The 12,670-nt window shown below is 40.7% G+C and overlaps 1 protein-coding gene across 6 annotated transcripts in view; it reads left to right on the top strand.

Moving 5' to 3' along the window:
- The window catches only part of usp54a (ubiquitin specific peptidase 54a), a 150,555-nt gene that overhangs the window by 100,572 nt on the left and 37,313 nt on the right, over positions 1-12,670 (top strand). For 5 of the 6 annotated variants that reach the window (XM_072282586.1, XM_072282587.1, XM_072282582.1 and 2 more), the window contains 5 exons: positions 2,962-3,111; positions 6,042-6,207; positions 8,983-9,153; positions 11,592-11,699; positions 11,862-12,555. In XM_072282586.1, the coding sequence (XP_072138687.1) occupies positions 2,962-3,111; positions 6,042-6,207; positions 8,983-9,153; positions 11,592-11,699; positions 11,862-12,555 (1,289 nt within the window). The remainder of the gene's footprint in view (positions 1-2,961; positions 3,112-6,041; positions 6,208-8,982; positions 9,154-11,591; positions 11,700-11,861; positions 12,556-12,670) is intronic. The other variant, XM_072282585.1, reaches the window with a different exon arrangement.

The following is a 12,670-nucleotide window of genomic DNA, read 5'->3' on the forward strand; positions in this document are numbered from 1 at the left end:
TACACCCTGAAATGCTTTTTCTTCGCAACCATCCATGAATGGCAATCAAATGTCAGAACCCCAAAGTCCCCCCCTCCTACGCATAAGGGGTAGCAAGTAACAATCCCCCCCTCCCCCACTGGCAAAAAAAAAGAGCATCGGCACCAGCCACCGAGTACTCAAGCGTCAGCAAAGCAACAGCAAAGACATAGACTTGCAGTTACCCCAAAGACCTGGCATTTCACCCTGTATTTGACATACCACAGGTTCTCTCTCTCTCTAATAAGGGAGAAAGTGGTGTCTCTGGTTTCCCAGCGAGCGGGGAGACATAACGAACACCTCACTGGTTTACAATGTTAAAAGTCCACCACGTCACTTTTTTTGAGCTCTATACCCAAAAATCTGGGCACACAACCGCAGATATTCCGACTCCAGCAACAACACATGGGTCTCGATTCGCCCGTCTCCAGAGCCCCGAGATCCTAGGCTTCCAAATCCAAGCTGGACTCTTAGGCCGAGCCCTTGGCATGCCGAACAACAATGGCCGGTTATGAAACCCCAAGAGCGGGTCCCATTCCCGCAAAGAACCGTAGTCAGTGTGTAATTCCAGGTCAGGGTTTTCAAAAGAACCCTGAAAGGGGAAAATAAAGATATTAAAGATGGAAATAGAGCTGTTTCCGAAGATGCAAGCAAAGGAGTCGCCGTTCAGTGCCATCATCACTCTGATCCGCTTCTGAATAAGTCAATTATCAGTGAATTATGTGGAGGTCTGTGTACTAAGTGATCCTTATGCTCTTGGATTTGCTATAAAATCATATTACACCAGGTCTATAGTTATAATGTTACTAATGTTGGTCCAGATGCATCATCATTTTGCTCTTAAACAGTTAACCTAGTTTAAATTTATGATCCCTGATTCCATACCTTCAATGCATATATTTATGTTTTTATAATTCATTCATTAATGGTTGATACCCTACAAATCCATAAAACCATAAAATGATAAGACATATGAGCAGATTGGACCATTCAGCCGCAGGTCTGCTCCACCATTCCATCATGGCTGATTTACTTCTGAATCCTGCCTTCTCTCTGTACTATTTGAGAACCTTAAAAACTTCACTTTAAATATGCCCAATGGCTTAGCGTCCATAGCCATCTGTGGCAATGAAATTCGCAGATTCACCACCCTCTGGCTGAAGAAGTTCCTCTTCATTTCTGTTCAAATTTCAAGTTTATCAACGTATGTATGGTACTGTGCAAAAATCTTAGGCGCATGTTTTTAGCTAGGGTGCCTAAGAGTTTTCACAGCACTGTATTTGTCAGTGCGGAGCATACGGTGAGTTTGTAAATCTAGTGGGAACAAACGATGTTGGGAATGGCGAGGGTGGAGCGCCATGGGAGGGGTGTGGGACAGATGACAGACAAGGAGTGCCAGGGTGAGGGTAGTGCAGGTGCGGACACATCCAGCCCTGAGACACCAGGCAAGGTCATTTGGCTCTAAACAATTGGTTTATTGATCATTACAGTATGTTTCTCTGGTGCTTCCTGCTTCCTGCTCCCTGCTCCCTTCCCACTTTCAGTCCACAATAGAGACCCATGTCAGAATCAGGTTAATATCACTCACATTTGTCATGAAATTTGTTTTTTGCAGCAGCAGTGCAGTGCAATACATAACATTACTACAGTACTGTGCAAAAGTTTTCAGAACCCTAGCCATATATATATATATATGTGCCTAAGACTTTTGCGCAGTACTGTATACAGTATGATTCGTCTTCTTGCAGGCAACCACAAAACAATGAAACGCAATCGACCCCATTTAAAAAAACGCACACAACAAAGACAGTCAAGCACCCAATGCGCAAAAAGGAACAAATTGTGCAAACAATAAAAAAGTGTACAAATAACACACAGAACATTAACCACCAAATCCCTGAAAGTGAATCTACAGCCATGGATTTTTATCTACTTCAGTGCTGAGGTGGGTGAAGCCGCTCCAGGAGCCAGATGGCTGCAGGCCACGGCTGCAGAGTCAGTTCAATGCTGAAGCAGGCCTCGACAAACTTCTATAGATGTGTATTGAAAAGTATATTTACTGGCTGCGTCATAGCCTAGTATGGAAACACAAATGCCCTTGAATAGAAAATCCTACAGAAACTAGTGGATATGGCCCAATCCAATACGGTAAAGCTCACCCTATCACTGAGCACATCTACATGAAGCGGTGTCACAGGAAAGCAGCATCCATCATATTATTATTATTATTATTATTATTATTGTATTTGCACAGTTTGTTGTCTTTTGCACACTGATTGAATGCCCAAGTCAGAGTGATCTTTCATTGATACTATTATAGTTAGTATTCTGTTATGTATTTATTGAGTATGCCTACAAGAAAATGAATCTCATGGTTGTATATGGTGACACATATGTACTTTGATAATAAATTTACTTTTGAGTTTTGATCTTTGAACTTTTAAACTTTGTAGAGTAGCGATCTGTAGTAGTTTGTCACTTTCCCATAGCTTTGATGCCTTGATCAAACCACACAAATGGTAAAGAGACCTCCTATTCTGAGGCTGTACCTCTGGTCTCAGACTCTCACACTGTAGGAAACATCCTATCCATGTCCATTCTATCTCGGCCTTTCAATATCTTGCAAAATGTTCATAAGCTTAGTTGTCTGTAATATATCCTGGATTTAGTCAAGATCACATCTGGAGTAAATCTTTGGGTATACGGTACTGTGTGGCCCCATCAAGGACTTTGGCTTGCATGTAAAACTGGCTAATTTGTTTGATTCCAAAATAGTTTAGTCAATATTTGTAGTGTTCACTTGCTGATAAAACTTTGTTTTCTTAAAAACAACCAGATATTAACTTGCATGGGTTAGAAATCTCTCGCATTGCAAAACAACAATTAGTTTAAAAACAGCCTGTCACAATTCCAAGCTCCAATGGATATCCTTTTATTTTACAGCTCTTCTATCGAGTTACAGATGACAAAGCTAAGCATACAGAGCTCTATTTGGTTGGAATGGTGTGTTACTATGGTAAACATTACTCCACCTTCTTTCTCCAAACAAAGATTCGCAAGTGGATGTATTTTGATGATGCTCATGTGAAAGAGGTTTGTTTTCTTTTCCTGAAATATTACATTTGTTACTGTAATCTAGTCAAAGATTTATTCTTATTACTGGCCTCGAGGGAGACAATTAACAGCACATGATTAATTTTGACAGCACACACAAAATGCTGGAGGAACTCAGCAGATCAGGCAGCATCTAGGGAAATTAATAAGCAGTCCATATTTTGGGCTGAGACCCTTCATCAGGACTGGAACAGAAGGAGGAAGATGCCAGAATAAGAAGGTGGGGGGAGGGAATGGAGGACACACTTGAAGTTGTTAGGTGAAGCAAGGTGTGTAAGAAGCTGGGATGTGATAAGTAGATAAAATATAGAGTAAACTTGAGAGTGGCCTCATCATGGCAGGAGAGATGGCTATCAACTGACATGTTGGAATGGGCACGGGGATAGAAATTAAAATAGTTGGGGAAATCCTGGTTTTTGTGGATTAAATGGGGGTGCTTGACAGAGCGGTGTCCCCGCAGGTCTCACCAATGTTGAAGCTACATTGGCACGACCCCATCAGATCTGCAGGTGAAGTGTGCCTTATCTGGAAGGACTGTTTGGGGCCCTAAGTGGAGGTGAGGGCTCTCGATCTCCTCAACAACTTTCAATTCCCTGGCCCAGATCGCCTCATGATAAGTCCTGATACACTTCCATCCCCCATCAAGAAGGCCTTAAAGCTTTCGGCTTCTTTCTTGACAACAGACCTGATTGCATTGGTGCTGCTTCATGCACCCATGATGAGCTCATCAATTTCATCAACTTTGCCTACAACTTCCACTCTCCCCTTAAATTCATTTGATCCATTCCTGACACCTCCCTCTCCTTTCTTGATCTGTGTCTCCTCTATAGAGGACAAACTGTCCACCGATATCATTTATAAACCTACCGATTCCCACAGCTATCTTGACTATACCTCTTCCCCCATCTACTGAAAAGCACCATTCCCTTTTCTCAGTTCCTTCATCTCCACAGCATCTGTTCCCAGGATAAGGCTTTCCTTTGCAAGGTATCAGAGGTGTCCTCCTCTCAAAGAACAGGGTTTCCCTTCCTTCACTATTGATGCTGCGCTCACCTGCAACTCCTCTGTTTCCCAGACATTTGTGCTCACTGAATCTTCTCGCTGACTTAACAGGGATAGAGTTCCTATTGTCCTCACCTACCATCCCATAAGACATAAGAAATAGGAGCAGGAGTAGGCTATCTGGCATGTCAAGCCTGGCTTCGCCATTCAATAAGATCATGGCTGATCTGGCCATGGATGCATCTCCACTGACCTGCCTTTTCTCCATAATCCTTAATTCCCCTATGCAAAAATTTATCCAACCTTGTCTTAAATATATTTACTGAGGTAGCCTCCACCGCTTCTACTGCGTCCAACACATTCTACTCAGCAATTTCTGTCATCTTCAACAGGACCCTAACAACACACGCATCTTTACCTCTGTGATTCTCTTGTCCATTCATCCCACCCCTCTAATCCCCCTCCTGGCATTTATCACTGCATGCAGCATAAGTGCTACACCTGCCATTTCACCCTTTCCCTCACCTCCAAACTGTCCTTCCTGGTGAGGCAACACTTCACCTGTGAATCTGTTGGGGTTGTCTACTGTATCTGGTGCTTCCTATACAGCCTCCGCTACATTGTTGAGACCTGACTTAAATTGAGGGGTTGTTTTGTTGAGCATTTCTGCTCCATCTGTGAAAAGCAAGATTTCCCAGTGGTCAATCATTTTAATTCCTATCCCCATTGCCATTCTAACATGTCAGTCCATGGCCATGATGAGGCCAATCTCCGTCTGGAGGGGCAGCAACTCGTGTACTGTCTATGCAATCTTCTCCCCCTTTTCCTTCTTCCCTATTCTTCTATTTCCCATTCTGACCTCTCACCTCTTCTCATCTGCCTATCACTTTCCCCTGGTTCCCCTCCTTCTTCGCCTTCTCTCATGGTCCACTCTCCTCTCCTATCAGAGTCTGTCTTTTCCAGTCTTTTACTTTTTCAACTTATCACACTCCCCCCCCCCAAGTTCTTACTTCCTCCACCCTCCCCCTCCCATCTAACTTCACCTATCACCTTCTAGCTTATCCTCCTTCCCCTTCCCCCACCACCTTTTTCTGGCATTTTCCCCCTTTCTTTCCAGAACTGAAGAAGTGTCTCGGCCCGAAACATCAACTGTTTATTCATTTCCATAGATGCTGCCAGACCTGCTAATTTCCTCCAGCATTTTATTTTGTGTGTGTTGCTTTGGACTTCCAGCATCTGCAGAATCTTGTGTGTTTAATTTTGTCAGCCTTTTCTTTAGCTGTTCACTGCTCAGTCAGCTTCCTCCATACTTGGTTTAGAATGGTGTTTAAACTGAGTTTTCTGGCAGTCATATCAGAATAAATGTTTCTTGGAAGGAACTTTCTCAGATTCTGAAACTCTTTCTCTTTCAAGAGAATGCAGTTTTAAAAGATGGAGATGTTAGAAATGCACTTCTGTGAACAAAAGCTTTCAGTTCTGAGCCACATCTCAAAAGTTGAGGTATACAGTGTTATCCAAGTTTGCCTGTAACAATGCAGCCTTTGTTAGCAGTCTTTGCATTCTCCACTTCATTGCTACATTGAGTTCCAAACTAAGATTGCCAAACAGGGAAAGTGCTGCTTCCTGCTGTCCTTCATTAAAGATCTCTCTCTCAGAATCCTGATCTCAGTACAATCAGCTGAATGTATTCTATTGCTACTGTTGCAGCGTTAAACAACTTTAGTTTCCTTACCACACTTAGCTACAAGTAAGTTAGAATGTTACAAGGCTCAGCACAACTTACAATTTATGAAGGCCATGTTTATAAGTTATTTGAATTGAGAAACAATTGGAAACTTGAACTGCTGATGATGCAGTGGAAATTGCACAGTAATAACCAGTGTTGTAATTAAACATTTTCAATTTAGATTGGACCCAAGTGGAAGGACGTTGTGACCAGATGCATTAAGAGCCACTATCAGCCATTACTACTTTTGTATGCAGATCCAAGAGGCACTCCTGTGTCTGCACAGGAGCTATCCATAGCGGATCCCCATCAGTACAGCCGAACCTGTTATGACAGTGAAGATTCGGGTAAATATGATTTTTATATTCATAGCTTGATTTAAAATATCTCATTTTGACTGTAGTCAAAATTTAAAGTCTTGATTTTAATTATAAACATATTGGGGAAAGAGACTGAGTATCTTATTTTGCCTATGAATTGAAAAAATCATTTTCTTTTTCTTAAATATTTTTGGCATTCTTTCCCCATGTACGCCAGTTCTATACAATGTTCCTTCTAGGTAAACAGTCCGTGACACTCTGGCAGATTGCTGCCATCATTTTAGATGTTTGTGTTTTAAGACAAAAATCAGGAATGAAAGCCATTTACTTCTTTATGAGGTTGCTCCTGTTTCAAAAGAACATCAAATATTGGAACACGTGAAGGCCCTCTGGCCCATTGAGACTACCGCACTGTTCAATAACTTCACGGCTAATATAGTCATGGACTTGCCTCCACCTACCTGCCTTTTCCCCAAAAGCTTAATTGCCCTGTTATGCAAAAATTTATCTAACTGTGTCTTAAATATATATAACTAGCTAGCCTCTACTGCTTCCTTGGACAGCAGATTCCACAGATTAACTACTCTCTGCGAAAAGTAATTGCCCCTCATCTGCCCTAAGTATATTCCCCTGAATCTTTCTGCAGTGTTCCCTAGTTTCAGTCCCACTTATAGGTCGAAACAACTTACCTGCCTCTATTTTATCTATCCCTTTCGTAATGTTATATGTTTGTATAAGATGACCTCTCATCCTTCTGAATCCCAGTAAGTATAGTTCCAGGCTGCTCAATCTCTCCTCATTGTTTTACCTCATATCCAGAATCAACCTGGTGTACCTTCCCTGCTCTGCCTCCAAAGCCAGTATTTATTTCCTTAAGTAAGAAGATCAGGATTGCATGGAGTACTCCAGGTGTGGGCTCACCAGTACCCTGTATGGTGGCAACATAAATTCAGTCCCTTTTGCAATGAATGCCAAAATTCTATTTGCCTTCTTGGTAATCTGTCGCACTGCAAACTAGCTTTTTGTGATTCATGGACAAGCATTCCCAAGTCCCTCTGCACAACTGTATGCTGCAATCTCTCCCCATTTAACTAATAAAATATAATCCGATCTTGTACTTTACCTTCCAAAATGGATGACTTTGCATTTACCAACTTTATTCTCCAACTGCCAGAGCCTTGACCACTCACTTAACCTATCTATAATTCTCTGCAGGCTCTCTGCATCTTCTGCCCAGTTTGCTTTTCCTCTCAGTTTAGTGTCATCAGCAAGCTTAGATATGCTATACCCCGGTCCCCTTTTTAAAATTGTTAATGTATATCATGAACAGTTGCAAGCCCTGCACCATTCTCTGCAACACTCTGCTCATCATTGATTACCAACCAGGAAAATAACCATTTATTCCAATTCTCTGTCATCTATTGGTTAACCGATCCTTTATCCATGCTTATACATTAACCCAACTCCATGCATTGTTACCTTATGGATAAGTCTTTTATGTTGCACTTTATCAAAATTGAAGTATACAACATCCTTCTGTTCCCCTCTATCCATTGCACTCATTATATCCTCAAAGAACTCTAGTAAGTTTGTCAAACAGGACCTGCCCTTCATGAAACCATGCTGCGGTGGTTGTCTCATAAGCTAACTGGCCTATAGTTATGCAAACACAAGGAAATCTGCAGATGCTGGAAATTCAAGCAACGCACATCAATGTTGCTGGTGAACGCAGCAGGCCAGGCAGCATCTCTAGGAAGAGGTACAGTTGGTGTTTCAGGCCGAGACCCTTCGTCAGGACTAACTGAAAGAAGAGCTAGAAAGAGATTTGAAAGTGGGAGGGGAGATCCGAAGTGATAGGAGAAGACAGGAGCGGGAGGGATGGAGCCAAGAGCTGGACAGTTGATTGGCAAAAAGGATATGAGAGGATCATGGGACAGGAGGCCTAGGGAGAAAGAAAAGGGGGAGGGGGGAAACCCAGAGGATGAGCAAGGGGTATAGTGAAAGGGACAGAGGGAGAAAAAGGAGAGAGAGAGAAAAAGAAAATGGACGTGTGTATATAAATAAATAACGGATGGGGTACGAGGGGGAGGTGGGGCATTAGCAGAAGTTTGAGAAGTCAATGTTCATGATGGCAAAAGTGCCTCTTCCTGATGTCCCCACTGTCACAGATGCCAAAAACCTTTCAAGTTACTTTCCAGTGCACTGGAAGTTGTGCTAAAATTCTTTGCTCCAGAATCCACTCCAATACATCTGTGATACTAGCTCCAATATGTTTGCTTTCGGAAATTGTCCAGTAGAAACCAATTACCATCCAATTATCAACCAAGTTTGTGGGAATACAGCAACAGTTAGCCAATTTCTGTCATCACAAATATTTTCTGATTTAACAGCTACTTGCCTGAACCTTTCACTCTATCTCACCACTTATTTTACCCAACCTGCTGAGTATTTTCCAGGCTTTTCTGTTTTTATTGTCATGGATATTTATATATAGAGGATTTAGTTAAAAATTTTGGCTTCCCTTTTTTTCTTAATTAACTGGAAAAAGTGGCCTTGTCAGATTTATGGTTTCATAGCAATTTCTCTTGAAAGTTGCTGAATTTGAAAATCTTGTGTCCATTATATTTTGTCTCATCGACACTTTCCTGATGTAAAATTAAAAAAAAACATGTTTCTTCTGCAGTCTTATATGGTATGTGTCTTTACCACAATAATACTTATTTGGATGGCAAGCTTAATTGCTCAGAAAATATTAAATGTCTGGAGTGTCTTGCAGATTTGTTTTTTTATTTTTTTTAATAGGAAGAGAGCCATCTATATCCAGTGACAGCAGAACTGATTCTTCTAATGAGAGCTACCATTACAAGCACAGTCATCATGAGTCTGTGGTCAGCCATTTCTCCTCTGATTCACAGGGTACAGTGATTTACAACATGGAGAATGATACAGCTTCTCAAAGCAGTAGGGATACAGGTACTATAAATTCTAAAATGATGGGTGTCTCTCAGAAAAGAAAATCTCTGGTGTGGCAGAGCCTGGCAAAATGAAGTGAATGAAGACATTCATTTTCAGAAGGGAAGTTTTACAATTGATGCAGCAAGTTGTAACAAGATCTGGAAAAAAACCTTGCTTGTTCATTTTTGACCCCATATATGAGCCCTTAATTTAGGGAATGGGATTTTTTCTGAAAACATGATAAAATAAATTTCTTGATCTTTTAATTAAAAAGGTGGCACAGTGCCATGGCTAGTAGAGCTGCTGCAGCAACATAGGTTCGATGCTGACCTCTGGTGATGTCTGTGTGGAGTTTGTGTATTCTCCTTGTAACCGCATAGGTTTGCCCCTGGGTACCCCAGTTTCTTCCCACATCCCAAAAACATGCAAATTGCTATGTTAAACAGACACTGTAAATTTTCTCTAGCTTATAGACAAGAAGTAGAATCTAAGGGGAAATTGAGGGGAAAATGGGGAAAATAGTTTATTGGGGATAGTAGCTACAAATGGGATGATTCTGTGATCTTCCATAAACCTAAGGGGCTCAGTTGCTTTCCTCTGTTTCAAACCTAATATGGAAAGTTGTTGCTGGGTCTTGGGTACAGCAGCAAATGTGGGTTCTTGGCATAGAATATTGAGACCTTCACCTCAAATGAAAAATGAAGTTTCTCAAAATACTTAGTGTCAATGAAGTGGTTGTCATGGTTGTTGCCTGTTTTGCACCTAGCTGCACTAAGAGATTTCGTCGTTGCCTCCTTGGATCATTGTGTTGATGTGTAGGCATTTTTGATACTTGACCAGACAACATGGCAGTTCAGCAAATCTGTTGACTCCTAACCAGGTCTCAGCTAATCTAAAATGCTAATGCTTCAGTTAATAGGGGATGTGATTGGACAAGCAACAGAAATCTTGCCAATGTTTTATGCTTTCAGCTCCATCTTGTTAGCTGAAATTTAGTAGTACCTCTAGTTCTTCATATTTGTTTTTCCTCTGAAAAGTTCTGAGAAGTAAATTAATTGTGCTAATTTCAGTAAAGAGTAGGCATGCAAAATGGATGAACAGAAAACCCCAAGTATTTCTAAATGCTGAAAGCCATCTGCAATGCCACCAAAGCAAAAATTAAGCAATGTGTGCAGTATAATGTAAAACTAATGAATAGTTGCCAAGCCACAGTAGCAGATAATCGGGAAATGAAGCTGAGGTTTTGGGGAAAACTATAAAACATGAAACAGAGTTGGAAGGATGGAGTAAAAGGAATCTTGGAGGTGGAAATTGGTGGTCTTACTGAATGTGAAGATATTAGATAGGAAAATTGAATGGCATATTGTAGTGTATTGACCTATTTCGAGAACAAAGTGCTGAAGTCAGCAGGAAAGGTATAGATGAAGCAAATTGGGGCTGAGGATAGTGAAGTGGGGAAGTGTTGCAGAGTTATTAGGATAAATAGTCATGAGCAGTCCATGAGCAGGAAGGAATGCAAGTCTAAAGGTATGGGAGCAAATGTGGGAAGTTGCACCTTATTGAACAATAAAAGGAAAAAGCATTAGAAAGAAAATGTAATAGCCCTGTAGTTGGATTAAAAAGATGATTGGAGGAACTGACATAAATACAAAGAAAGATTAGAATTTTAGAGTCATAGAGTACTACAGCACGGATGTAGGTACTTTGTTTCATCTAGTCCATGCTGAACTAACTTCTGTGGCATTTGTACTTAATTTCATTACATGTGGAAAATTGAATTATCCTTTTAAAATTAAAACATTGACACATACAAAGTTTTACTTTAGAAGTAATTTTGCTTTCAGGAAAGTAATATTGGGATTTATTCTTTCCACTGGTGAAAGGGCACAAGCAATATAAAGACAAAGAATAGGAACGGAGTGTTAAAACAAAAATGTTTATGCTGAGTGCTGCTTTATGTTTGGGATTTTGAAAATAGCTCAATTATATAAGTGACCTCATAGTGTGAAAATATTACTTAGTACAGGGAGGGAAGCTAGATGCAGGATTGCAATGATGAGGTTATTGACTGTTGAATAATTGCAGTCAGAGGCAAGTCATTGCTTGATAATAACTGGTGTTAACACCATGAATCATGGTAACATCATAAAGTCTTGGCACCACTGTGTCAGCCAGTCATTTAAAGTCAGCCTGGGCTGAGAAAAAAACTGTCTATTCCAGCTTTCCATTGTGGGTACAAGATCTGTGAATAGAAGTAAACACTCAGTAACAGAGTTTTATTTTTATAATAGGTCTGTAGCAAACCTACCTTTTTGGAAACTCGACGACTTTGAATTCCCCATTTACTTGGCACTGCCATATCATAAATTTAATTAATTTTATCTTAAGAAATTGATATTTTGACCCAGGACATCTTACAGACAGTCATTCTAACCAACGATCTCCTTTCAAAAAAGGGATTTCTGTGGATAGAAGACGGAGTTCTAGTCGACCTAGGCGTCCTGAGAATCGAGGGAAACCAGAGAAGTCAGATGAGATACCCATCTGTGGTTATCACAGTGAAGGTGAGGAAGGAAATCTACAGTATCTAGAGCTTATTGCAGCAATAACATGAACTTGGAAGTGCAAAATTGGTGTGGGTGTGGCTGTGCATGCTCTTGAATAATGAAGTTACAGCCCTTGTGCGTGCTTTCTAGTCTTTTTGTCTTTCATGTCCAATACTGTAGGTGAAACATTGAAAGAAAAACAAGCCCCAAGAACTGGACCAAAACCAGCTACTAGTCGATTAAAGGACTTCAGAGAAACTGTGAGCAATATTATTCATAACCGACCTTTGCATAATCAAGACCAGTGTAATAATAAACCCATTCCAGCAAAAGCAGCAGACTCTGTAGATAATGCCAACTTGAGAATGTCAAGTGGACGTTCAAAAGACTGGGAAATGGAGACTACCAACTGTGAATCCAAGTCAAGCTCATCGAGCAGATCCAAAACCTACCTGTGGAAACCTAAACGCGAAGTTCTTAATATTGACAGTATCTTCACAAAAGAGAGAAAAAAGGCAGGCTCTAACACACAGATGCCTGTAATGTCAGAAGAGAGCTTTAAAGACTCTAATCACAATAAGACCGAAAGTTCAGTAGGAGTTGGAAGTGCCCCTTTAACATTAGATAATATAAGAAATGAAGGAAAAGACATGCTGATCAATAATAATGACAGATATGAGAAAGCTGGGTGTCCAGGTAAAGGTATGCAACAAGTTGAGTCCCAAAGTTTGGGAGAAAATGAACGTTTCATTCAGAGAATGGAATCTGGCTATGAGAGCAGTGATCGCAACAGTAACAGTCCAGTAAGCTTGGATGCTACGCTTCCTGATGGGGTCCCAGGAGGAGTACACAATTCCAGTGTCAATTCTTTCAGGTAAGTTGTCAGTTTACTTAACATTTCTTGCTCAAATTAATGAGATCTTGTCTGTCAGAAACACAAATTCAGGAACTACCTTCATTTGGCAAAATATTTTGTGCTAGCAGTCATC

This window comes from Mobula birostris, chromosome 18 (genome assembly GCF_030028105.1).
Source record: "Mobula birostris isolate sMobBir1 chromosome 18, sMobBir1.hap1, whole genome shotgun sequence".
NCBI classification, from domain to species: Eukaryota; Metazoa; Chordata; class Chondrichthyes; order Myliobatiformes; family Myliobatidae; genus Mobula; species Mobula birostris.